Source organism: Carcharhinus amblyrhynchos, chromosome 7 (genome assembly GCF_965287045.1).
Source record: "Carcharhinus amblyrhynchos chromosome 7, sCarAmb.v2.hapA, whole genome shotgun sequence".
Taxonomy (NCBI): domain Eukaryota; kingdom Metazoa; phylum Chordata; class Chondrichthyes; order Carcharhiniformes; family Carcharhinidae; genus Carcharhinus; species Carcharhinus amblyrhynchos.
Genome location: NC_137330.1, coordinates 308,591 through 336,587, shown reverse-complemented (window position 1 = coordinate 336,587; position 27,997 = coordinate 308,591). Strand labels below are relative to the sequence as shown.

Sequence of the window (27,997 nt, the reverse complement as noted above, 5' to 3'; positions counted from 1 at the left end):
GTTAGATACAGAGTAAAGCTCCCTCTACACTGTCCCCCATCAAACACTCCCAGGACAGGTACAGCACGGGGTTAGATACAGAGTAAAGCTTCCCTCTACACTGTCCCCATCAAACACTCCCAGGACAGGGACAGCACGGGGTTAGATACAGAGTAAAGCTCCCTCTACACTGTCCCCCATCAAACACTCCCAGGACAGGTACAGCACGGGGTTAGATACAAAGTAAAGCTCCCTCTACACTGTCCCCCATCAAACACTCCCAGGACAGGGACAGCACGGGGTTAGATACAGAGTAAAGCTCCCTCTACACTGTCCCCCATCAAACACTCCCAGGACAGGGACAGCACGGGGTTACGTGAGCGAGACATACCTTACGACACGAATGATCATTATGATCATTGTTGAAATGAATCCCGAAATAATCAGGAATAAAGCATAATTCTTCACCATCACTGTGACTGACAGCGAAAGAATAAACATCATCATGTTACTGAATATATTTCTCCAGCCACAGAGACATCACCCCCCCCCCACCTTAAATATTAACACACTCCCGGAGACCCCCCCCATAAATATTAACACACTCCCGGAGACCCCCCCATAAATATTAACTCACTCCCTGAGACCCCCCCCCGTAAATATTAACACACTCCCGGAGACCCCCCCCCCCCCGTAATATTAACACACTCCCAGAGACCCCCCCCCTGTAAATATTAACACACTCCCGGAGACCCCCCCCCCCCGTAAATATTAACACACTCCCGGAGACCCCCCCGTAAATATTAACACACTCCCGGAGACCCCCCCCCCCGTAAATATTAACACACTCCCGGAGACCCCCCCCCCCCGTAAATATTAACACACTCCCGGAGACCCCCCCCCTGTAAATATTAACACACTCCCGGAGACCCCCCCCCCGTAAATATTATCACACTCCCGGAGACCCCCCCCCCCCCCCCCCCGTAAATATTAACACACTCCCGGAGACCCCCCCCTGTAAATATTAACACACTCCCGGAGACCCCCCCCCCCGTAAATATTATCACACTCCCGGAGACCACCCCCCGTAAATATTAACACACTCCCGGAGACCCCCCCCCGTAAATATTAACACACTCCCGGAGACCCCCCCCCGTAAATATTAACACACTCCCGGAGACCCCCCCCGTAAATATTAACACACTCCCGGAGACCCCCCCCCCGTAAATATTAACACACTCCCGGAGACCCCCCCTGTAAATATTAACACACTCCCGGAGACCCCCCCCCGTAAATATTAACACACTCCCGGAGACCCCCCCCCCCCCCTGTAAATATTAACACACTTCTGGAGACCCCCCCCCGTAAATATTAACACACTCCCGGAGACCCCCCCCCCCGTAAATATTAACACACTCCCGGAGACCCCCCCTGTAAATATTAACACACTCCCGGAGACCCCCCCCCCCGTAAATATTAACACACTCCCGGAGGACCCCCCCCCCGTAAATATTAACACACTCCCGGAGACCCCCCCTGTAAATATTAACACACTCCCGGAGACCCCCCCCCCCGTAAATATTAACAGACTCCCGGAGACCCCCCCCCGTTAATATTAACACATTCCCAGAGACCCCCCCCCCCGTAAATATTAACACACTCCCGGAGACCCCCCCCCCCATAAATATTAACACACTCCCAGAGAACCCCCCCCTGTAAATATTAACACACTCCCGGAGACCCCCCCCCGTAAATATTAACACACTCCCGGAGACCCCCCCCCTGTAAATATTAACACACTCCCGGAGACCCCCCCCCCTGTAAATATTAACACACTCCCGGAGACCCCCCCCATAAATATTAACACACTCCCGGAAACCCCCCCCCATAAATATTAACACACTCCCAGAGACCCCCCCCCGTAAACATTAACACACTCCCGGAGACCCCCCCCCCGTAAATATTAACACACTCCCGGAGACCCCCCCCCGTAAATATTAACACACTCCCGGAGACCCCCCCCCCGTAAATATTAACACACTCCCGGAGACCCCCCCCCTGTAAATATTAACACACTCCCGGAGACCCCCCCCCTGTAAATATTAACACACTCCCGGAGACGTCACTGTAAATATCAATGGGAATACCGGGTCACTTACGGTTGACTGTTTTCTGGAAACATGTCATTTTGTAGTTACAACAATTCAGCGCGTTGCACACACTTTCATTAAGCAACTTACTGACCCCTGGGCACAGAGTTGAGAGTCTGCTTGGTCGGCAATCTGTCAGAGGAATGAAATCGCAATGAAAGAATGCAGAGTGATAAAAAGAGAGATGGACAATGAGAGACACGTAGAGAGAGAGAGACACACACACACAGAGGGAGAGACAGACACACAGAGAGACAAAGAGGGAGAGACAGACTGAGACAGACAGAGAGAGAGAAAAACACAGAGAGAGCGAGACAGAGGGAGAGTGAAACAGAGGGAGAGAGAGAGAGGGAGAGAGACAGACAGAGAGAGAGATAGACAGAGGGAGAGAGAGACAGACAGACAGAGAGAGAGTGGCAGAGGGAGAGAGGGAGAGTCAAAACACCAAGAGAGTCAGAGATACAGAGAGTCAGAGGCATCGAGAGATCAGAGACACAGAGTCAGATACAGAGAGAGAATCAGAGACAGAGAGAGAGACTCAGAGACACCGAGGGAGAGTCAGAGATAGAGAGAGAGTCAGAGACAGAAAGTGTTATGGTTCAGGGAAGAGTCTCTCAAAGTGTTTTATGGAACCTGGACGTACCATAAATATTGCACTTTGAATTTGGCTGGGGTAAGAATGAGATGTTTCACTTCTGGTCTGATTCCAATGACCCAGGAGGGAACTTTTATCAAACAAAGTTTAATTAAGAGTATAGCTAACATGTATAGTAAGAAAGTAAGCAATAAATTCTATCAGTTACAAACAAAAACATTATAATGTATATCCTTTGACAAACATATCTAATGTTCCAATTAAAACCAAAATCTAATGAACAAAACCCTTGCAACAGCTTTATACTGCACAGGCTAAATCTCATGTGATACTGGAATCCAGTTCCCGGGGTTGAATGCTGATTTCAAATGATCTTGAAAACTCTGAGCCACTTGTATCCATCAGCTCCCCGAAACATAGATTCTTTACTGCAGCATGGCAATAAGCTGTGCTCTCAACTGTCAGGTAAAGCTTTCAGAATTAAAACAGAGAGAGGCTTCTAACACTGCAGCCAAAATTAAACTAAAAACAACCCTTGTCACCTCAAGGGCACACGGTTTTCCCCACCCCCTCCCCGCATCTATGACACCACCTGAAGCTGTGAGCATGATTATTTAAAAGTCCTTTGTTAAAGGAACACCTCCCATTTAAGGAAAAAAAAGAACGGTGGTTAGCACTGCTGCTTCACAGCTCCAGGGTCCTGGGTTCGATTCCCGGCTCGGGTCACCGTCTGTGTGGAGTTTGCACATTCTCCCCGTGTCTGCGTGGGTTTCCTTCGGGTGCTCCAGTTTCCTCCCACAGTCAGCCATGCTAAAAAATTGCCCCTTAGTGTCCTGAGATGCTTGGATTAGCGGGTGGGGTATGGGGATAGGGCCTGGGTGGGATTGTGGTCAGTGCAGACTCGATGGGCCGAATGGCCTCTTTTGGCGATTCTTTGATTTCATTTAGAAAGGTCATTTTAATTCCATCCCCTTTCTTGGTCATTGTCCTTAGTTCCTCCTCTGCTGAATAATTTGACTCCTTTGTTCCCGCCAGATCTGTGCCATCACTTTCTGCACACTCTTTGACAAAGACACACGGCAGATTGGCTCTCAGTGTCAGAACCCATTTCGACTCACGGATCACTGTGGTAGTTACACTGCTCCAAAAACCACCATACTTCACTCAAACGCCATCTGCGTACACTGTTGTATCCCTGCGTATCCACATCTCTGCACACTGTACACAATCATTGTGATGTGGAGATGCCGGTGTTGAACTGGGGTAAACACAGTAAGAAGTCTCACAACACCAGGTTAAAGTCCAACAGGTTTATTTGGCAGCACAAGCCACTAGCTTTTGGAGCGCTGCCCCTTCATCAGGTGAGTGGCAATTCTGTTCACAAACAGGGCAGATAAAGACACAAACTCAATTTACAAAATAATGGTTGGAATGCAAGTCTTTACAAATAATCAAGTCTTAAAGATACAGACAACGTGAGTGGAGAGAGGGTTAAGCACAGGTTAAAAGAGATGTGTATTGTCTCCAGACAGGACAGTGAGATTTTGTAAGCTGACCCAATTGACTGGGTTTGCAAAATTTCACTAACTGTCCTGTCTGGAGACAATACACATCTTTAACCTGTGCGTAACGCTCTCTCCACTCACACTGTCTGTACCTTTAAGACTTGATTACCTGTAAAGACTCGCATTCTAACCATTATTCTGTAAATTGAGTTTGTGTCTTTATATGCCCTGTTTGTGAACAGATCTCCCACTCACCTGATGAAGGAGCAGCGCTCCGAAAGCTAGTGGTGTTTGCTACCAAATAAACCTGTTGACTTTAGCCTGGTGTTGTGAGACTTCTTCAGAATAATTATGCCAGTGGGTTGTTTCAGATGATGGTACATTTTCGGCAAACAGTCTGATCTCAGGTTGTTGTCCTTTCCTTTACTCCACAATAGTTGGATACTTGTATTCCTCAAACTCCTGGTACTCCTGTTAATTAGACTCTTCAATTAACTCCTAGTAATTCATCCACACTTTTCTTCACGTAGATGATGATCTACATTTACCAGTCCTGCAATTAATCTTCAGGTAAATTCAACCACTCAGGAACATGGTCCAAAACAGTCAACTTGTATCTCTCTCCACACCTGCTCACTTTCATATCCATGTCCACTCGCCTTCTCCACCACATTTCTGTGATTTATCAAAACTTACGGCTGCTGCATCTCAGACCGAGGAATCATCAACTTTTCTATCTGAACTCGAGCCAACCTTAAAAGGTCATGTTTGCAAGGATGTTGGGGCAGCACTCCCTCAGCACTGACCCTCTGACAGTGCGGCGCTCCCTCAGCACTGACCCTCTGACAGTGCGGCACTCCCTCAGCACTGACCCTCTGACAGTGCGGCACTCCCTCAGCACTGACCCTCTGACAGTGCGGCACTCCCTCAGCACTGACCCTCTGACAGTGCGGCACTCCCTCAGCACTGACCCTCTGACAGTGCGGCACTCCCTCAGCACTGACCCTCTGACAGTGCGGCACTCCCTCAGCACTGACCCTCTGACAGTGCGTCACTCCCTCAGCACTGACCCTCTGACAGTGCGGCACTCCCTCAGCACTGACCCTCTGACAGTGCGGCACTCCCTCAGCACTGACCCTCTGACAGTGCGGCACTCCCTCAGCACTGACCATCTGACAGTGCGGCACTCCCTCAGCACTGACCCTCTGACAGTGCAGCACTCCCTCAGCACTGACCCTCTGACAGTGCGGCACTCCCTCAGCACTGACCCTCTGACAGTGCAGCGCTCCCTCAGCACTGACCCTCTGACAGTGCAGCACTCCCTCAGCACTGACCCTCTGACAGTGCGGCACTCCCTCAGCACTGACCCTCTGACAGTGCGGTGCTCCCTCAGCACTGACCCTCTGACAGTGCAGCACTCCCTCAGCACTGACCCTCTGACAGTGCAGCGCTCCCTCAGTACTGACCCTCTGACAGTGCGGCACTCCCTCAGCACTGACCCTCTGACAGTGCGGCACTCCCTCAACACTGACCCTCTGACAGTGCGGCACTCCCTCAGCACTGACCCTCTGACAGTGCGGCGCTCCCTCAGCACTGACCCTCTGACAGTGCGGCACTCCCTCAGCACTGACCCTCTGACAGTGCGGCGCTCCCTCAGCACTGACCCTCTGACAGTGCGGCACTCCCTCAGCACTGACCCTCTGACAGTGCAGCACTCCCTCAGCACTGACCCTCTGACAGTGTGGTGCTCCCTCAGCACTGACCCTCTGACAGTGCAGCACTCCCTCAGCACTGACCCTCTGACAGTGCGGTGCTCCCTCAGCACTGACCCTCTGACAGTGCGGCACTCCCTCAGCACTGACCCTCTGACAGTGCAGCACTCCCTCAGCACTGACCCTCTGACAGTGCGGTGCTCCCTCAGTACTGACCCTCTGACAGTGCGGCACTCCCTCAGCACTGACCCTCTGACAGTGCAGCGCTCTCTCAGTACTGACCCTCTGACAGTGCGGCACTCCCTCAGCACTGACCCACTGACAGTGCAGCACTCCCTCAGCACTGACCCTCTGACAGTGCGGCGCTCCCTCAACACTGACCCTCTGACAGTGCGTCACTCCCTCAGCACTGACCCTCTGACAGTGCGGCACTCCCTCAGCACTGACCCTCTGACAGTGCAGCACTCCCTCAGCACTGACCCTCTGACAGTGCGGCACTCCCTCAGCACTGACCCTCTGACAGTGCAACGCTCTCTCAGTACTGACCCTCTGACAGTGCAGCGCTCCCTCAGCACTGACCCTCTGACAGTGCAGCACTCCCTCAGCACTGACCCTCTGACAGTGCAGCGCTCTCTCAGTACTGACCCTCTGACAGTGCGGCACTCCCTCAGCACTGACCCTCTGACAGTGCGGCACTCCCTCAGTACTGACCCTCTGACAGTGTGGCACTCACTCAGTACTGACCCTCTGACAGTGCGGCGCTCCCTCAGCACTGACCCTCTGACAGTGCGGCACTCCCTCAGCACTGACCCTCTGACAGTGCGGCACTCCCTCAGCACTGACCCTCTGACAATGCGGCACTCCCTCAGCACTGACCCTCTGACAGTGCAGCACTCCCTCAGTACTGGCATCAGGGGAAGTGTCAGCCTGGATTATGGAGCTCAAATCCGTTAACAGGATTTGTAAACTGTACTCACCCAAAGGATGAAAAAACTGTCTCAAAGTGTCCATCAGTGAAGCCTGAGGGCAGAAAAGTGATTGTCAAAAAGGTGTGATTCATTCATAATAGTACCCAAAAATTCCCAATGGATCCAAACCCCTTCCCGTTCAGTCCCACTGTACACAATCCCAATCCCAAACCCCTCCCCGTTCACTCCCACCGTACACAATCCCAATCCCAAACCCCTTCCCGTTCACTCCCACTGTACACAATCCCAATCCCAAACCCCTTCCCGTTCACTCCCACTGTACACAATCCCAATCCCAAACCCCTTCCCGTTCACTTCCACTGTACACAATCCCAATCCCAAACCCCTCCCCGTTCACTCCCACCATACATAATCCCAATCCCAAACCCCTTCCCATTCACTCCCACTGTACACAATCCCAATCCCAAACCCCTTCCCATTCACTCCCACTGTACACAATCCCAATCCCAAACCCCTTCCCGTTCACTCCCACTGTACACAATCCCAATCCCAAACCCCTTCCCGTTCACTCCCACTGTACACAATCCCAATCCCCTTCCCATTCACTGCCACTGTCCACAATCCCAATCCCAAACCCCTTCCCGTTCACTCCCACTGTACACAATCCCAATCCCCTTCCCATTCACTGCCACTGTCCACAATCCCAATCCCAAACCCCTTCCCGTTCACTCCGACACCAGTGCAGTTTTTTGGGATGTGTCCTGTTGTACACTGTTACCTGTGCTGATGGGGTGTTGCTGAGTTGCTGCCTGGGGACAGACACATTCACAAGGTGGGTGCTCGCTGGCAGGGGGGGGGGCGGGGCTTCTCCCTCCCCCTGGAAATGGGGTTCTGTTGCCAGGCAACTGTGTGTTGTTTCCAAATTGGATTTCACCCTTTCTGACTTCACAGAGCTGGGGGGGCGGGGGGGGGAGTCACACATCATGGGATCCCCGACACCACTGTGCTTGCTGTCTCTCTCTTTCTGTTGCTCTCCATCTCTCCCTCTCTCTGTCTCCATCTCCATGTCTCCGTCTCCCTCTCTCCGTCTCCCTCTCTCCGTGTCTCCCTCTCCCTCTCTCCATGTCTCCGTCTCCCTCTCTCCGTCTCCCTCTCTCCGTGTCTCCCTCTCCCTCTCTCCATGTCTCCGTCTCCCTCTCTCCGTGTCTCCCTCTCCCTCTCTCCGGGTCTCCCTCTCCCTCTCTCCGTCTCCCTCTCTCCCCTCTCTCCGTCTCCCTCTCTCCCCTCTCTCCGTCTCCCTCTCCTCTCTCTCCGTCTCCCTCTCTCCTTCTCCCTCTCCCTCTCTCCTTGTCTCCCTCTCCCCTCTCTCCATCTCCCTCTCTCCTTCTCTCTCTCTCCGTCTCCCCCTCTCTCCCTCTCGCTCTTCCTCTCTCCGTCTCCCTCTCTCCGTCTCCCCCTCTCCCTCTCTCCGTGTCTCCCTCTCTCCATGTCTCCCTCTCCCCGTGTCTCCCTCTCCCCTCTCTCCGTCTCCCTCTCTCCGTCTCCCTTTCTGTCTCTCCCTCTCTCCGTGTCCCTCTCTCCGTGTCCCCCTCTCTCCCTCTCCGTCTCCCCCTCTCTCCCTCTCCCCGTCTCCCCCTCTCCCTCTCTCCGTCTCCCCCTCTCTCCCTCTCCGTCTCCCCCTCTCTCCCTCTCCCCCTCTCCCTCTCTCCGTGTCTCCCTCTCCCCATGTCTCCCTCTCCCCTCTCCCCTCTCTCCGTCTCCCTCTCTGTCTCTCTCTCTCCCTCTCTCCATCTCCCTCTCTCCGTCCCCCCCCTCTCTCTCTCCGTCTCCCCCTCTCTCCCTCTCCGTCTCCCCCTCTCTCTCTCTCCGTCTCCCTCTCTCCCTCTCTCTCTCTCAGAAACTCAGGCACCAAAACATTATAGTAAATGCTGACACCTCCCTCCTGGGTCAACACAGATGGAGAAACACAGTCTATGAAGAGGGCCCTTCAGCCCCTCCAGTCTGTGACAACAACAAAAGTATCCAAACCTAATTCCTCACCTTGGTTCAGATCCTCAGGGAGTCGTGTGTCAGATCCAACTGTTATATAAACCACGCAGAGGGTTAAAGTCTCTCACACTGTATCACCCAGCAAATCTGAGACCCCCCCCGCACTGCACCCCGCCACACTCCATCCGCACCCCCCCATCCCCCGGTGCCAGTACTGAGGGAGTGCTGCACTGTCGGGGGTAGATGCATATACTCTAGGATTTGAGCTGGAATTGGGGGTGAGTGTGGGAGGGAAGGGACTTCTTGATGTCTAACCCTGTGTGGGACCCTTGCATTGGAGGCAGTCCAGAGAAGGTTCACTCGGTCGATCCCGGGTAGGGAGGGATTTCCTTATGAGAGGTTGAGTAGGTTGGGTCTGTACTCACAGGAGTTTCACAGAATGAGAGGAGACCTTATTGAGGCGTATCGGATTCTCGAGGGGGGTGGGTGACAGGGTCGATGCTGAGAGGCTGTTTCCCCCTGTGGGAGAGTCTGGGACCAGGAGGCAGAATCTCAGAGTGAGGGGGAGGGGGGGGTCACCCATTGGAGACAGAGATTGGGGGAGGGGGTCACCCATTGGAGACAGAGATTGGGGAGGGGGTCACCCATTGGAGACAGAGATTGGGGGGGGTCACCCATTGGAGACAGAGATTGAGGGGGGGGGTCACCCATTGGAGGCAGAGATTGGGGGAGGGGGGTCACCCATTGGAGACAGAGATTGGGGAGGGGGTCACCCATTGGAGACAGAGATTGGGGGGGGTCACCCATTGGAGACAGAGATTGGGGGGGGGGGTCACCCATTGGAGGCAGAGATTGGGGGAGGGGGGTCACCCATTGGAGACAGAGATTGGGGAGGGGGTCACCCATTGGAGACAGAGATTGGGGGGGGGGGTCACCCATTGGAGACAGAGATGGGGAGGGATTTCTTCCCTCAGAGCGGAGTGAATCTGTGGAATTCTTCCCCGCAGAGGGCTGGAGAGGCTGGAGGGGATGGGGGGTGGGGAGTGGGGTGGGGGTGCGGGGAGGGGGGGGGTTAGGTATGTTTGAGGCTGAGACAGACAGATTGTTAACCAGTGAGGGAATCCAGGGGATAGGGTGGGAAAGTGGGAGTGAAGGATTATCACATCAGATCAGTCACAATCTCATTGAATGGCGGGGGAGAGTCGATGGGCTGAATGGCCTATTTTTGCTGCTACATCTTAGGGTCTTCATCAGAGAGAGAGAGACAGAGACAGAGAGAGAGACAGAGACAGAGAGAGAGACAGAGAGAGACAGAGAGAGAGAGAGACAGAGACAGAGACAGAGAGAGAGACAGAGACAGAGAGAGAGACAGAGAGAGACAGAGAGAGAGACAGAGAGAGAGAGAGAGAGAGAGACAGAGACAGAGAGAGAGACAGAGAGAGACAGAGAGAGAGAGAGAGAGAGACAGAGACAGAGAGAGAGACAGAGAGAGAGGGAGAGAGATAGAGAGACAGACAGAGAGACAGAGAGAGAGACAGAGAGAGAGAGACAGAGAGAGAGACAGAGACAGAGAGAGAGAGAGAGACAGAGACAGAGAGAGAGACAGAGAGAGACAGAGAGAGAGAGAGAGAGAGACAGAGACAGAGAGAGAGACAGAGAGAGAGAGAGAGAGGGAGAGAGAGAGACAGAGAGACAGAGAGACAGAGAGAGAGTGAGAACAAGAGAGCGAGACAGAGGCAAAGAGAAAGGGAAAGACAAAGAGAGAGGGAGAGAGAAAGATGGAGCGAGAGAGAGAGACTCAGAGAGAAACAGGGAGAGAAAGAGATATATAGAGAGAGAGGGTAGAGGGAGGGAGACAGAAAGGGAGAGAGAGAGACAGAGACAGAGAGAGAGAGACAGAGAGGAAGAAAGAGAGAGACACAGAGAAGGTGATAGAGAGATGGATTTAGTGAAAGAGATGGACAGATGGATTCAGAATGAATCATCAGAATGAGGGGGGGTTTAATGGGAAAGTTGACAGCCAAAGGCAAAAACATGAGGGGCGTTAGGTGCTGATGGGATCTTGCTGTGCAAAACCTCTCTGATTGGAGCAGGGGGAAGAATTGGTCCCCTGTTTCACTCGATGGTCCGGATAGCACCCCATTCCCCTCCCTGCTCGCGGTCAGTCACCCCCTCGAATCCCCCGCCATGTAGGAGGAGGTCATTCGGCCCATCGAGCCGGCGTCCACTCTTCAGGCCCTGTCCCCCAAAACTGCCAACCCCGCCCCGCTCCTGTACCATTGGTCAATCCACCCAACACACACAGCTTCAGGCACCTCCCCCACCCCTCCCTGTTCCAACAGCCAATGGGGCGATGGGTCCCCCCCCCTCCATTACCCTCCCCTTCACCCTGGTAACCCCCCAATCTCCCACGCCATTGGCCGGGCCAGTGACTGGGCCTGTGCTGAGGGGCCAATGGTGGTCAGGACACTCACAATTTGACCATATCCGGAGATCTGATGACCTTGCAGCAGGAGCTCCGCTGGTCTTATATGGTCTGACTTCCCGGGAAGTTAAATATGGATATCCTCCACCCCCCCTCCCCCACCCCCCTCACCCTCCCCTGCAATGTTCCTTTAAATAGCGAGGGTGTAGGGTGGGCTCTCACTCTCTCTGTCTGCTCAGACCAAGACAACCGTGAGTAACTCTCTCCCCCATGCACACTTTGTCCTTCACAGCTCCATTCTGACCCTCCTCACCCCCTCTCCCCTCACACCCTCACTCTCCCACTCACCCACACCCTCGTCCCTCATCCTTCCTTCACCCCCCCACCCACCAGAATCAGGACCCTGGTGTCAGGATCTGGACAGTTTGAAACCGCGGGCATCTCGGTTACCAAAATCTCGAGAGCACCATGTGTGAGAGACAGAGAGAGACAGAGAGAGAGAGACAGAGAGAGACAGAGAGAAAGAGAGACAAAGACAGAGACAGAGAGAGAGAGAGAAAGAGAGAGAAAGAAAGAAAGAGAGAGACAGAGAGAGAGAGAAAGAGACAGAGACAGAGAGAGACAGAGCGAGACATTGACAGAGAGAGACAGACAGACAGAGAGAGACAGACAGAGACAGAGAGAGCAAGAGACAGAGAGAGAAAGACAGACAGAGAGAGACAGAGAGAGAGAGACAGAGAGAGAGACAGAGAGAAAGACAGAGAGAGAGACAGAGAGAGAGAGGCAGAGTGAAACAGAGCGAGACATTGACACAGAGAGAAAGAGAGACAAGGACAGAGAGAGAGATAGAGACACGGAACGAGAGACAGAGAGAGACACACACATACACAGAATGAGGCAGAGAGAGACAGACAGACAGAGAGAAAGACAGAGAGAGACAGAGAGAGAGAGATAGAGACACAGAAAGGGAGACAGAAAGGGACAGACAGAGAGAGAGAGACAGAGAGGGAGAAGATAGAGATAGAGAGAGGGAGAGACAGAGAGAGGGAGAGACAGAATGTTGAAAGCAATGACCTTGGTTGAGGTCACTGGAGGTTGTCACTCCCCTGGCTGGGCTCCAACTCTCCCTCTCTCCTTCTCCCTCTCTCTCTCCCTCCCCCTCTCTCCCTCTCAGATGAGTCTCCAATCACTCAGTGGGACAGGGGTGCAAACAAATTCAACCTCAGACCCGCATTCCCCCATCTCCAGTCCTATCTAATCCCCCATCGCCACCTGGAATACAACCATGGAGCTCCCGGAGGAGGCCATTCAGCCCCTCCTTTCCCCTGCTGGCCCTGTGATCCCCTCAATCCCCCCTCTCCTCTCCACCCTTCTCTCTGTAAATCTTTCCCTATCGAGTATTTCTCCAGTTGCCCCTTTGGAAAGTTCCTGTTGAATCAGCTTCCACCGTCCTTTCAGGCAGCGCCTTCCAGATCACAACAACTCGCTGTGTTCACAATAAACATTCCCTCATCTCTCCCCTCCTCACCCCCTCTGGTTCTTTTCCCGATCGCCTTCAATCTGTGTCCCCCTCTGGTCCCCAACCCTCCTGTCGCTGGGAACAGTTTCTCCTTATCACAAACCCCCTTCCCCGATTTGGAACGACTCAATTCAATCTCCCCCTGAACCTTCTCCACTCGAAGGAGAACGAGCTCCCCTCCCTCCACACATCACCCCCAGCTTCTCCCAGCCTCTCTCACACTCCGTGTTATCCTCTCTCTCTCTCTCTCTCTGCATTATTCCCTCTCTCTGCATTATCCCCTCTTCTCTCTCTCTCTCTGCATTATTCCCTCTCTCTGCGTTATTCCCTCTTACTCTCTCTCTCTCGGCGTTCTCTCCCTCGCTCTCTGCATTATTCCCTCTCTCTCTCTCTCTTTCTCTCTGCGTTATTCCCTCTTTTTCTCTCTCTCTGCGTTATTCCTCTCTCTGCGTTATTACTCTCTCTCTCTCTGCATTATTCCTCTCTCTCTCTCTGCGTTATTCCTCTCGCTCTCTCTCTGCGTTATTCCTCTCTCTCTCTCTCTGCGTTATCCCCTCTTTCTCTCTCTCTCCTCTCTGGGATAACAATGTGGAACGCTCACTCTCTCCGTCGCTGCCTGGATATTTCGGAGTGTTTGGACCATCAGTCCGATAACTCACTCTAACTGTCATCAGTTTCCGTTAGCGAGGGTGCCCCCTCCTCTCCCGCTCCCAGGGGGATCCCTTTACATCCACACAGCCGGAATTCAATCCCCGCGCCGCTCTCTGTTTACGGAACGTGATACCCATTCCGTACTCCGGGCTCCAGTCCCGTTTACACAAGACACATTCCTCCGCGTTTCTCTGGGAATGCGCCAGGAACCCGAAACAGCAGACGGAGCGGAGTGTGCGCACTACACCCCCACCCACACTACACCCCCACCCTCACTACACCCCCACCCACACTACACCCCCACCCACACTACACCCCCACCCTCACTACACCCCCACCCACACTACACCCCCCACCCACACTACACCCCCACCCACACTGCAACCCCCCACCCACACTGCACCCCCCACCCACACTACACCCCCACCCACACTACACTCCCCACCCACACTACACCCCCACCCACACTACACCCCCACCCACACTGCACCCCCCACCCACACTACACCCCCACGCTCACTACACCCCCCACCCACACTACACCCCCACCCACACTACACCCCCCACCCACACTACACCCCCACCCTCACTACACCCCCCACCCACACTACACCCCCACCCACACTACACCCCCCACCCACACTACACCCCCACCCACACTACACCCCCCACCCACACTACACCCCCACCCACACTGCAACCCCCCACCCACACTACACCCCCACCCACACTGCACCCCCCACCCACACTACACCCCCACCCTCACTACACCCCCCACCCACACTACACCCCCACCCACACTACACCCCCCACCCACACTACACCCCCACCCACACTACACCCCCACCCACACTGCACCCCCCACCTACACTACACCCCCACCCACACTACACCCCCACCCACACTGCACCCCCACCCACACTGCAACCCCCCACCCACACTACACCCCCACCCACACTGCACCCCCCACCCACACTACACCCCCACCCACACTACACTCCCCACCCACACTACACCCCCACCCACACTACACCCCCACCCACACTGCACCCCCCACCCACACTACACCCCCACCCTCACTACACCCCCACCCACACTACACCCCCACCCACACTGCACCCCCCACCCACACTACACCCCCACCCTCACTACACCCCCACCCACACTACGCCCCCCACCCACACTGCGCCCCCCACCCACACTGCACCCCCCACCCACACTGTACCCCCACCCACACTACGCCCCCCACCCACACTACGCCCCCCACCCACACTACGCCCCCACCCACACTGTACCCCCCCACCCACACTACACCCCCCACCCACACTACGCCCCCCACCCACACTACGCCCCCCACCCACACTACGCCCCCCACCCACACTGCACCCCCCACCCACACTGCAACCCCCCACCCACACTACAGCCCCCACCCACACTGCACCCCCACCCACACTACACCCCCACCCACACTACACCCCCCACCCACACTACACCCCCACCCACACTGTACCCCCCCACCCACACTACACCCCCCACCCACACTGCAACCCCCCACCCACACTACACCCCCGCCCACACTACACCCCCCACCCACACTGCAACCCCCCACCCACACTGCAACCCCCCAACCACACTGCACCCCCCACCCACACTGCAACCCCCCCACCCACACTGCACACCCCACCCACACTACACCCCCCACCCACACTGCACCCCCACCCACACTGCACCCCCTCCACCCACACTGCAACTCCCACCCACACTGCACCCCCCCCACCCACACTGCACCCACCTGCACCATCCATCACCGCTGTCTCTCTCTCTCCCCCTCGCTCTTTCTCCATCTCCCCGAGTCTCCTTCACCTTCTCTCCCTCTGTCTCCCATCCCCTTCTCTCTCTCTCTTTGTTCCTCACTCCCTGTCTCCCAATCACTCTCCCCATCCCTTTCAGTCTCTGTCCCTGTTTCTCTCTGTCTCTCCCTGTCCCTCTTTCTCTTTCTGCCTCTCCCTCTGTCTCACTGTCTCCCTATCACTGTCCCCTTCCCCCTCTCCCGTCCCTCTTTCTCCCCCGTCTCTCTCTCTCTCTCTCTCTCTCTGTCTCGATGTAAATAGTAAGCTTTACAAGTGAAGGGTTATCCCTCGGATTATATCAGATCTGAGCTGCTGTAACCCTCGGGTCTGGGAGCTCTTTCTCTGGAGAAAGGGCAGATTGAGATCTGTTGGGTGATGAACGGGGGTTTTGATTGGGACAACGTTTCCACTGTGGCTGGGACCAGAACGGTGGGTGGTACTCCCACTGCTCCCACAGGGAGAGCACAGGACCCCCTCCCGGGGGGAGAAGGCAGGACCCACTCTCAAAGGGAGTGGGGGGTTGGGGGGGAGGAGTGGGGGGATGTGGGGGGGTGCATGTGAGAGGCGACAGTGATGGGCGATGTGGGGGGAATGGGTGAACTGTGGGGGGGGGGGTACAGTGTGGGTGCAGTGTGGGGATGGATGGTGGGTGTAGTGTGGGTGGGGGGTGTAGTGTGGGTGGGGGGTGCAGTGTGGGTGGGGGGTGCAGTGTGGGTGGGGGGAACAGTGTGGGTGGGGGGTGTAGTGTGGGTGGGGGAATGCAGTGTGGGTGAGGGGGTGCAGTGTGGATGAGGGGTGTGTAGTGTGGGTGGGGGGTGCAGTGTGGGTGGGGGGAACAGTGTGGGTGGGGGGTGCAGTGTGGGTGGGGGGAGCAGTGTGGGTGGGGGGTGCAGTGTGGGTGGGGGGAGCAGTGTGGGTGGGGGGTGCAGTGTGGGTGGGGGTGCAGTGTGGGTGGGGGGTGCAGTGTGGGTGGGGGTGCAGTGTGGGTGGGGGGTGCAGTGTGGGTGGGGGGTGCAGTGTGGGTGGGGGTGTAGTGTGGGTGGGGGGTGCAGTGTGGGTGTGGGGTGTAGTGTGGGTGGGGGTGTAGTGTGGGTGGGGGGTGCAGTGTGGGTGGGGTGTGGTGTGGGTGGGGGGTGTAGTGTGGGTGGGGGTGTAGTGTGGGTGGGGGGTGCAGTGTGGGTGGGGGTGTAGTGTGGGTGGGGGGTTGCAGTGTGGGTGGGGGTGTAGTGTGGGTGGGGGTGTAGTGAGGGTGGGGGTGTAGTGTGGGTGGGGGGTGCAGTGTGGGTGGGGGTGTAGTGTGGGTGGGGGGTGCAGTGTGGGTGTGGGTGTAGTGTGGGTGGGGGGTTGCAGTGTGGGTGGGGGTGTAGTGTGGGTGGGGGGTGTAGTGAGGGTGGGGGTGTAGTGTGGGTGGGGGGTGTAGTGAGGGTGGGGGGTGTAGTGTGGGTGGGGGGTGTAGTGAGGGTGGGGGTGTAGTGTGGGTGGGGGGTGCAGTGTGGGTGGGGGTGTAGTGAGGGTGGGGGTGTAGTGTGGGTGGGGGTGTAGTGTGGGTGGGGGTGTAGTGTGGGTGGGGAGTGTAGTGTGGGTGGGGGTGTAGTGTGGGTGGGGAGTGTAGTGTGGGTGGGGGTGTAGTGTGGGTGGGGGGTGTAGTGTGGGTGGGGGGTGTAGTGTGGGTGGGGGTGTAGTGTGGGTGGGGGGTGTAGTGTGGGTGGGGGTGTAGTGTGGGTGGGGGTGTAGTGTGGGTGGGGAGTGTAGTGTGGGTGGGGGTGTAGTGAGGGTGGGGGTGTAGTGAGGGTGGGGGTGTAGTGTGGGTGGGGGTGTAGTGAGGGTGGGGGTGTAGTGTGGGTGGGGGTGTAGTGAGGGTGGGGGTGTAGTGTGGGTGGGGGTGTAGTGTGGGTGGGGGTGTAGTGAGGGTGGGGGTGTAGTGAGGGTGGGGGTGTAGTGTGGGTGGGGGGTTGCAGTGTGGGTGGGGGTGTAGTGTGGGTGGGGGGTTGCAGTGTGGGTGGGGGTGTAGTGTGGGTGGGGGGTGTAGTGTGGGTGGGGGTGTAGTGTGGGTGGGGGTGTAGTGAGGGTGGGGGTGTAGTGTGGGTGGGGGTGTAGTGTGGGTGGGGGTGTAGTGAGGGTGGGGGTGTAGTGTGGGTGGGGGTGTAGTGTGGGTGGGGGTGTAGTGTGGGTGGGGGTGTAGTGTGGGTGGGGGTGTAGTGCGCACACTCCGCTCCGTCTGCTGTTTCGGGTTCCTGGCGCATTCCCAGAGAAACGCGGAGGAATGTGTCTTGTGTAAACGGGACTGGAGCCCGGAGTACGGAATGGGTATCACGTTCCGTAAACAGAGAGCGGCGCGGGGATTGAATTCCGGCTGTGTGGATGTAAAGGGATCCCCCTGGGAGCGGGAGAGGAGGGGGCACCCTCGCTAACGGAAACTGATGACAGTTAGAGTGAGTTATCGGACTGATGGTCCAAACACTCCGAAATATCCAGGCAGCGACGGAGAGAGTGAGCGTTCCACATTGTTATCCCAGAGAGGAGAGAGAGAGAGAGAGGGGATAACGCAGAGAGAGAGAGGGGATAACGCAGAGAGAGAGAGAGGAATAACGCAGAGAGAGAGAGAGGAATAACGCAGAGAGAGAGAGAGAGGAATAACGCAGAGAGAGAGAGAGAGGAATAACGCAGAGAGAGAGAGAGGAATAACGCAGAGAGAGAGAGAGAGGAATAACGCAGAGAGAGAGAGAGGAATAACGCAGAGAGAGAGAGAGGAATAACGCAGAGAGAGAGTGGGAATAACGCAGAGAGAGAGAGGAATAACGCAGAGAGGGAGAGGAATAACGCAGAGAGAGAGAGTGGAATAACGCAGAGAGAGAGAGTGGGAATAATGCAGAGAGAGAGAGAGGAATAACGCAGAGAGAGAGTGGGAATAACGCAGAGAGAGAGAGGAATAACGCAGAGAGGGAGAGGAATAACGCAGAGAGAGAGAGTGGGAATAACGCAGAGAGAGAGAGTGGGAATAATGCAGAGAAAGGGGTGGGTATAACACAGAGAGAGAGTGGGAATAACGCAGAGAGAGAGAGAGGAATAACGCAGAGAGAGAGAGAGGAATAATGCAGAGAGAGAGAGAGGAATAACGCAGAGAGAGAGAGAGGAATAACGCAGAGAGAGAGAGAGGAATAATGCAGAGAGAGAGAGAGGAATAATGCAGAGAGAGAGAGAGGAATAACGCAGAGAGAGAGAGAGGAATAACGCAGAGAGAGAGAGAGGAATAATGCAGAGAGAGAGAGAGGAATAATGCAGAGAGAGAGAGAGGAATAACGCAGAGAGAGAGAGAGGAATAATGCAGAGAGGGAGAGGAATAACACAGAGAGAGAGAGGAATAACGCAGAGAGAGAGAGGAATAACGCAGAGAGGGAGAGGAATAACGCAGAGAGAGAGAGAGGAATAACGCAGAGAGAGAGAGGAATAACGCAGAGAGAGAGAGGAATAACGCAGAGAGAGAGAGTGGAATAACGCAGAGAGAGAGAGTGGGAATAATGCAGAGAGAGAGAGAGGAATAACACAGAGAGAGAGTGGGAATAATGCAGAGAGAGAGAGAGGAATAACGCAGAGAGAGAGTGGGAATAACGCAGAGAGAGAGAGGAATAACGCAGAGAGGGAGAGGAATAACGCAGAGAGAGAGAGTGGGAATAACGCAGAGAGAGAGAGTGGGAATAATGCAGAGAAAGGGGTGGGTATAACACAGAGAGAGAGTGGGAATAACGCAGAGAGAGAGAGAGGGAGGGGATGGCACAGAGAGAGAGAATAATGCAGAGAGAGAGAATAACACAGGAAGAGAGAGAGGGATTAATGCAGAGAGAGAGTGAGAGCGAGAATAATGCAGGGAGAGAGAGAGGGAATAACACAGAAAGACAGAGAGAGACTGGGAGAAGCTGGAGAGCAGAAGGGATCATTTTCCTTCGAGCGGAGAAGGTTCAGGGGGAGATTGAACCGAGTCGTTCCAAATCGGGGAAGGGGGTTTGTGATAAGGAGAAACTGTTCCCGGCGACAGGAGTGTCGGGGACCAGAGGGGGACACAGATTGAAGGCGATCAGGGAAAGAACCGGGGGGGGTAGTAGAGAGAGAGACAGACAGACAGACAGACAGAAAGGGGGAGACAAAGAGAGAGAGAGACTCCCTGTGTGAAAGTGGGATTCTGTCAATGTCCCAGTAGCCCCTCGCAGATCTCCTCGATTATCCCCCCACACACTGTGCACCTGGGTTGTCCCCCTGCTGTTCGCCCTCTCCTGGGGTGTGATCCCCTCCACCTGCAACCCCCACCCCCCCGCCCCCGTTTACCCTCTCCTGGGGTGTCCCCCCTGCTGTTTACCCTCTCCTGGGGTGCCCCCCACCATTTACCCCCTCCTGGGGTGTTCCCTCCCACCCCCTCACTGTTTGCCCTCTCCAGAGCCCCTGTCCTTGTGGTGCACAGCTGTGTAGGGAATGTGCAGGGTACACACAACTGTCAGCCAGACAGGAGGCAACAAATTAATCTGGAGACTGGAATGTCAGAACGTGATCAGGCAGTGCAGGAGAGCTGGAATTCTCCAGCACATGCCAGACGGCACATATCACTTTTCCGATCCATCTATAGCATTGTCAGACACTTAGACACAGTGGCTCAGAGACAGGGGGAGGGGGAGAGGAAGAAGGGTGTACCTCAAGGAGAAGAGACACCACCACACCAGCTTGGAGTCCTAGAGTATACACACCTACCCCCGACAGTGCAGCACTCCCTCAGTACTGGCACCGGGGGGAGTGTCAGCCTGGATTATGGAGCTCAAATCCTAGAGTATATACATCTACCCCCGACAGTGCAGCACTCCCTCAGTACTGGCACCGGGGGGAGTGTCAGCCTGGATTATGGAGCTCAAATCCTAGAGTATATACACCTACCCCCGACAGTGCAGCACTCCCTCAGTACTGGCACCGGGGGGAGTGTCAGCCTGGATTATGGAGCTCAAATCCTAGAGTATATACACCTACCCCCGACAGTGCAGCACTCCCTCAGTACTGGCACCGGGGGGAGTGTCAGCCTGGATTATGGAGCTCAAATCCTAGAGTATATACATCTACCCCCGACAGTGCAGCGCTCCCTCAGTACTGGTACCGGGGGGAGTGTCGGCCTGGATTATGGAGCTCAAATCCTAGAGTATATACATCTACCCCCGACAGTGCAGCACTCCCTCAGTTAATAAATCTTTGTTTAATGCACAGAGCAGAATGGAACGCACACTTATCGCAGTGAAGAGCGATGGGGTCCAAAGAGGGCTGATTGGAGAGATCATCAAACGCTTCGAACATCGAGGCTTCAAGCTGATTGGCATGAAGATGGTGAAGGTACATATACCCCAACACCCCTCACTGTAACACTCTGATATACCCCACACCCCTCACTGTAACACTCTGATATACCCCACACCCCTCACTGTAACACTCTGATATATCCCACACCCCTCACTGTAACACTCTGATATACCCCAACACCCCTCACTGTAACACTCTGATATACCCCACACCCCTCACTGTAACACTCTGATATACCCCACACCCCTCACTGTAACACTCTGATATACCCCACACCCCTCACTGTAACACTCTGATATACCCCACACCCCTCACTGTAACACTCTGATATACCCCACACCCCTCACTGTAACACTCTGATATACCCCAACACCCCTCACTGTAACACTCTGATATACCCCACACCCCTCACTGTAACACTCTGATATACCCCACACCCCTCACTGTAACACTCTGATATACCCCACACCCCTCACTGTAACACTCTGATATATCCCACACCCCTCACTGTAACACTCTGATATACCCCACACCCCTCACTGTAACACTCTGATATACCCCAACACCCCTCACTGTAACACTCTGATATACCCCACACCCCTCACTGTAACACTCTGATATACCCCACACCCCTCACCGTAACACTCTGATATACCCCACACCCCTCACCGTAACACTCTGATATACCCCACACCCCTCACTGTAACACTCTGATATACCCCACACCCCTCACTGTAACACTCTGATATACCCCACACCCCTCACTGTAACACTCTGATATATCCCACACCCCTCACTGTAACACTCTGATATACCCCACACCCCTCACTGTAACACTCTGATATACCCCACACCCCTCACTGTAACACTCTGATATACCCCACACCCCTCACTGTAACACTCTGATATACCCCACACCCCTCACTGTAACACTCTGATATATCCCACACCCCTCACTGTAACACTCTGATATACACCACACCCCCTCACTGTAACACTCTGATATACCCCACACCCCTCACTGTAACACTCTGATATACCCCACACCCCTCACTGTAACACTCTGATATATCCCACACCCCTCACTGTAACACTCTGATATACACCACACCCCCTCACTGTAACACTCTGATATACCCCACACCCCTCACTGTAACACTCTGATATACACCACACCCCCTCACTGTAACACTCTCTGATATATCCCACACCCCTCACTGTAACACTCTGATATATCCCACACCCCTCACTGTAACACTCTGATATACCCCACACCCCTCACTGTAACACTCTGATATATCATTCACTGTAATACTGCAACAGAGAGATAATCTGTCTGTGTATTTTTGCTGTGTTATTTTTAGCCCACCGAGGACCTGGCCAAGCAGCACTACATCGATCTGAAAGACAAGCCCTTTTACGCTGGTCTTTGCAAATTTACTGCAGCAGGTCCATTTGTAGCAATGGTAAGTGTCTGTCATTTCTCATCGCCCCCTCCAATCTGTACACTGACACCCACTGTCAGGGAGATATCTGTACATTGACTGGTGTCTCTCAGTCCCCTCTCTCTCAGGGAGATATCTGTATACTGACTGGTGTCTCTCAGTCCCCTCTCTCTCAGGGAGATATCTGTACACTGACTGATGTCTCTCAGTCCCCTCTCTCTCTCAGGGAGATATCTCTATACTGACTGGTGTCACTCAGTCCCCTCTCTCTCAGGGAGATATCTGTACACTGACTGGAGTCTCTCAGTCCCCTCTCTCTCAGGGAGATATCTGGACACTGACTGCGGTCTCTCAGTCCCCTTTCTGTCAGGGAGATATCTGTACACTGACTGGTGTCTCTCAGTCTCCTCTCTATCTCTCAGGGAGATGTCTGTACACTGACTGGTGTCTCTCAGTCCCCTCTCTCTCTCAGGGAGATAACTGTACGCTGACTGGTGTCTCTCAGTCCCCTCTCTCTCAGGGAGATATCTGTACACTGACTGGTGTCTCTCAGTCTCCTCTCTCTCTCTCAGGGAGATATCTGTACAGTGACTGGTGTCTCTCAATCCCCTCTCTCTCTCTCAGGGAGATATCTGTACACTGACTGGTGTCTCTCTCCTCTCTCTCTCTCAGGGAAATATCTGTACACTGACTGGTGTCTCTCAGTCTCCTCTCTCTCTCTCAGGGAGATATCTGTACACTGACTGGTGTCTCTCAGTCCCCTCTCGCTCTCTCAGGGAGATATCTGTACACTGACTGGTGTCTCTCAGTCCCCTCTCTCTCTCTCAGGGAGATACCTCTACACTGACTGGTGTCTCTCAGTCCCCTCTCTCTCAGGGAGATATCTGTATACTGACTGGTGTCTCTCAGTCTCCTCTCTCTCTCTCAGACAGATATCTCTACACTGACTGATGTCTCTCAGTCCCCTCTCTCTCAGGGAGATATCTGTACACTGACTTGTGTCTCTCAGTCTCCTCTCTCTCTCTCAGGGAGATATCTGTACACTGACTGCTGTCTCTCAGTCCCCTCTCTGAGGGAGATATCTGTACACTGACTGGTGTCTCTCAGTCCCCTCTCTCTCTCTCAGGGAGATATCTGTACACTGACTGGTGTCTCTCAGTCCCCTCTCTCTCTCTCTCAGGGAGATATCTGGACACTGCCTGCTGTCTCTCGGTCCCCTTTCTGTCAGGGAGATATCTGTACACTGACTGGTGTCTCTCAGTCTCCTCTCTCTCTCAGGGAGATGTCTGTACACTGACTGGAGTCTCTCAGTCCCCTCTCTCTCAGGGAGATGTCTGTACACTAACTGGAGTCTCTCAGTCCCCTCTCTCTCAGGGAGATATCTGTATACTGACTGGTGTCTCTCAGTCCCCTCTCTCTCTCAGGGAGATAACTGTACGCTGACTGGTGTCTCTCAGTCCCCTCTCTCTCAGGGAGATATCTGTACACTGACTGGTGTCTCTCAGTCCCCTCTCTCTCAGGGAGATATCTGTACACTGACTGGTGTCTCTCAGTCCCCTCTCTCTCAGGGAGATATCTGTATACTGACTGGTGTCTCTCAGTCTCCTCTCTCCCTCTCTCAGGGAGATATCTGTACACTGACTGGTGTCTCTCAGTCCCCTCTCTCTCTCTCAGGGAGATATCTGTACACTGACTGGTGTCTCTCAGTCCCCTCTCTCTCTCTCTCAGGGAGATATCTGTACACTGACTGGAGTCTCTCAGTCCCCTCTCTCTCAGGGAGATGTCTGTACACTAACTGGAGTCTCTCAGTCCCCTCTCTCTCTCTCTCAGGGAGATATCTGTACACTGACTGGAGTCTCTCAGTCCCCTCTCTCTCAGGGAGATGTCTGTACACTAACTGGAGTCTCTCAGTCCCCTCTCTCTCAGGGAGATATCTGTACACTGACTGGAGTCTCTCAGTCCCCTCTCTCTCAGGGAGATGTCTGTACACTAACTGGAGTCTCTCAGTCCCCTCTCTCTCAGGGAGATATCTGTATACTGACTGGTGTCTCTCAGTCCCCTCTCTCTCTGAGGGAGATATCTGTACACTGACTGGTGTCTCTCAGTCCCCTCTCTCTCAGGGAGATATCTGTACACTGACTGGTGTCTCTCAGTCCCCTCTCTCTCTCTCTCAGGGAGATATCTGTACACTGACTGGTGTCTCTCAGTCCCCTCTCTCTCAGGGAGATATCTGTACACTGACTGGTGTCTCTCAGTCCCCACTCTCTCTCTCAGGGAGATATCTGTACACTGACTGGTGTCTCTCAGTCCCCACTCTCTCAGGGAGATATCTGCACACTGACTGGTGTCTCTCAGTCCCCCCTCTCTCTCTGTCTGAGGGAGATATCTGTGTACTGGTGTTTAATTACGAGTTACCTATAAGATTGTAAGATTCTATCTCCGTGCTGTTGACTGTTTCAGTGTTGGGAAGGACAGAACATCGTGAAGATGGGCCGTGATATGATGGGTGAAACAAACCCTGCAGATTCCAAACCCGGAACCATCCGTGGAGACCTGTGTGTGCAAGTGGGAAGGTAATTAATGTTATTATAGCAGACACACAACTCATGAGGCTCTCACCTCCCTATCCTTCAGTTAGACCCACACTGGGAGCACCGTGCACAGTTCCAGTCTCCGTATCCCTCGGTTAGACCCACACTGGGAGCACCGTGCACAGTTCCAGTCTCCGTATCCCTCGGTTAGACCCACACTGGGAGCACCGTGCACAGTTCCAGTCTCCGTATCCCTCGGTTAGACCCACACTTGCTGTACCTTTCCTAAACTGCTGATATCTTCCTTTCTGATCCTCAGGAATATTATCCATGGCAGTGATTCACTGGAGACAGCAAAGAAGGAGATTGCTCTTTGGTTCAAGCCTGAGGAACTAATCGAATGGAAATCCTGTATGGAGGCTTTTACCTACGAGTGAGGGATGTGTGCGCCCAGCCTGTTCCGAGCGAGAGGGTCTGCGTGGGGCTCAAACCCCCCACACTCTGTACAGGAACCAGAATAAAATCTGCTGCAAAATTCACAATGTCCTCATTACTGTAACAATACAGAAAAAAATCTCCCTCACTCTCTCTCTCTCTCTCTGTCTGTATGTGAGTCCATTTGCAGTCCTGCTTCTCACCAGCAGGGAGCAGTGGAACCTCACAGCCAACTGCATCCCTCCATTTCTATAGCGCCTGCAAACCAATTTCACCATCTGGAGGCGCATTGTGGGAAGAAATATGGACATAGATCAATGCCCAGAATCAGGATAGGATGTGAGGGACAGGCGACAACAGCTCAGTTAAGGAGAGAAAGTTTATAGAGAGGCTTTAAGGAAGAGGGAGAGAGACAGAGGCAAAGAGACAGAGGCAGAGAGACAGAGAGGGAGAGACAGAGAGAGAGACAGAGAGAGAGACGAGAGAGAGACACAGAGAGAGACAGAGAGAAAGGCAGAGAGAAAGGCAGAGAGAGAGACAGAGTGTGAGAGAGAGAGAGAGAGACAGAGAGGGAGAGACAGAGAGAGAGAGACGCAATGAGAAAATCATAAAATCCTGACAGTGCAGAGGGAGGCCATTCAGCCCATTGAGTCTGCACTGACTCTCCTCAGGCCCTATCCCCATTTCCTCTTCCATTTATCCTGAGGGGCAATTTCTCATGGCCAATGCACCCTAACCTGCACATCTTTGTTCATTGAATCAACCTAATTCTTCCTTGTTCTTCAAAGGTGTTTATCTCCTCTGGCACCAGGGGGAGTGTCAGCCTGGATTATAGAGCTCAAATCCTAGAGTATATACATCTACCCCCGACAGTGCAGCACTCCCTCAGTACTGACACCAGGGGGAGTGTCAGCCTGGATTATGGAGTTAAACCCTAGAGTATATACATCTACCCCCGACAGTGCAGCACTCCCTCAGTACTGGCACCGGGGGGAGTATCAGCCTGGATTATGGAGCTCAAATCCTAGAGTATATACATCTACCCCCGACAGTGCAGCACTCCCTCAGTACTGGCACCGGGGGGAGTGTCAGCCTGGATTATGGAGCTCAAATCCTAGAGTATATACATCTACCCCCGACAGTGCAGCACTCCCTCAGTACTGGCACCGGGGGGAGTATCAGCCTGGATTATGGAGCTCAAATCCTAGAGTATATACATCTACCCCCGACAGTGCAGCACTCCCTCAGTACTGACACCAGGGGGAGTGTCAGCCTGGATTATGGAGTTAAACCCTAGAGTATATACATCTACCCCCGACAGTGCAGCACTCCCTCAGTACTGGCACCGGGGGGAGTATCAGCCTGGATTATGGAGCTCAAATCCTAGAGTATATACATCTACCCTCGACAGTGCAGCACTCCCTCAGTACTGGCACCGGGGGGAGTATCAGCCTGGATTATGGAGCTCAAATCCTAGAGTATATACATCTACCCCCGACAGTGCAGCACTCCCTCAGTACTGGCACCGGGGGGAGTGTCAGCCTGGATTATGGAGGTCACATTATGAGAAGGCAAGATACAAAAGCAGGAGGAGGCCATCCAGCCCTTCGAGCCTGCTCCACCATTCAATCCCATCATTGCTGATCTATGCTGGCCTCAGCTCCTTTTCTGTGTCACTTCCCCACAGCCCGCTATTCCCCAAACTATCAAATATTTACCCAGCTCCACTTTACATACTTCCAATGATCCAGCCTCCAGCACTTTTTGGGGCAGAGAATTCCAGAGCTTCCCCATCCTCTGGGAGAAGAGATTTCTACACACCTCAGTTAGGAATATCTGATCCTTTATCTTGTAGCTTTGTTCCCTTGTTCCAGACTCTCCCACTGGTGAAAACATCTCACCATCTACCCTGTCAACCCCCCCTCAGGGTCTTATATGTTTGAAAAAGGTCACTCCTCACTCTTCTAAACCCCGAGGAATTCAGAGCCAGATTATTCAGTCTCTGTTTCTGTCTCTCTCTCCCTCTCTCTCTTTCTCACTGTCTCTTTCTCTCTGTCTCTCTCCCTGTCTGCCTCTCCCTCTCTCTCTGTCTGTCTCTGTCCCTGTCTCCCTCTCCTCTCTGTCTCTCTCTCTCTCCCTCTCTCTGTCTCTCTCTCTCTCCCTCTCTCTTTCTGTCTCTCCCTCTCTCTATCTCTCTCTCTGTCTCTCCCTCTATCTCTCTGTTTCTCTCTCTCTCTCTCTGTTTCTCTCTCTCTGTCTGTCTCTGTGTCTCTCTCCCTCTCTCTCTGTCTCTCTCCCTCTCTCTCTGTCTCTTTCTCTCTGTCTCTCACTGCCTCTGTCTCTCTCCCTGTCTGCCTCTCCCTCTCTGTCTGTCTCTGTCCCTGTCTCCCTCTCCTCTCTGTCTCTCCCTCTCCCTGTCTCTCCCTCTCTCTCTGTCTCTCTCTCTCCCTCTCTCTCTGTCTCTCTCCCTCTCTCTCTCTCCCTCTCTCTCTCTCTCCGTCTCTCTCTCTGTCTCTCCGTCCCTCTCTCTGTGCCAAGATATTCCCTGGAGTTCTGCTTTGGGAAGTCTGTTACGTATTTCATCACTGATCTCTCCCCCTTCTCTCTATTTCCCACGCACACACGCACATCCCTTCACTTTCTCAATCACTTTCTCCCTCTCTGTGCTGGTGACACTGGTCAGGGTCAGGGACAGGAGTAGGGAAAAGCAGGGGAATTTCCAAATCCTCAGATCTGACATCATTGGATGTCATTTCAGATTTCTGGGAGGATTTCCAATGTGCGTGAGAACAGTCAGGGCTGGAGGAGGTTACAGAGATAGGGAGGGAGGGAGGGATTTGAACATGAGGATGAGGATTGTAGGGGCTGGAGGAGGTTACACAGATAGGGAGGGAGGGGGGGATTTGAACAGGAGGATGAGGATTGTAGGGGCTGGAGGAGGTTACACAGATAGG

General features: G+C 54.0%; 1 protein-coding gene and 1 long non-coding RNA gene across 2 annotated transcripts; one reads left to right on the top strand and one right to left on the bottom strand.

Moving 5' to 3' along the window:
• Window positions 1-369: 369 nt before the first annotated feature.
• LOC145344700 (uncharacterized) lies at window positions 370-24,570 on the bottom strand. Its single transcript, XR_013886963.1, has 4 exons — window positions 24,493-24,570; window positions 6,919-6,961; window positions 2,139-2,261; window positions 370-458 (listed from the first exon to the last, which is right to left on the bottom strand). It is a non-coding gene; the product is annotated as an uncharacterized LOC145344700 (long non-coding RNA).
• Window positions 11,451-25,150, top strand: LOC145344697 (nucleoside diphosphate kinase A-like). The gene is made up of 5 exons (XM_080191803.1): window positions 11,451-11,535; window positions 20,543-20,665; window positions 21,997-22,098; window positions 24,538-24,650; window positions 24,928-25,150. The coding sequence occupies exons 2-5, from the start codon at window positions 20,549-20,551 to the stop codon at window positions 25,043-25,045; spliced, it is 450 nt and encodes a 149-aa protein (XP_080047929.1). The 5' UTR covers window positions 11,451-11,535; window positions 20,543-20,548; the 3' UTR covers window positions 25,046-25,150.
• The last annotated feature ends 2,847 nt before the right edge of the window (window positions 25,151-27,997 follow it).

Bases quoted from the DNA above. Each gene is read 5' to 3' on its own strand.
- LOC145344697 (XM_080191803.1), top strand. From the start codon at position 20,549: ATGGAACGCACACTTATCGCAGTGAAGAGCGATGGGGTCCAAAGAGGG. The intron at 20,666-21,996 runs GTACATATACCC...TGTTATTTTTAG, and splicing joins TTGGCATGAAGATGGTGAAG to CCCACCGAGGACCTGGCCAA. The intron at 24,651-24,927 runs GTAATTAATGTT...TCTGATCCTCAG, and splicing joins CTGTGTGTGCAAGTGGGAAG to GAATATTATCCATGGCAGTG.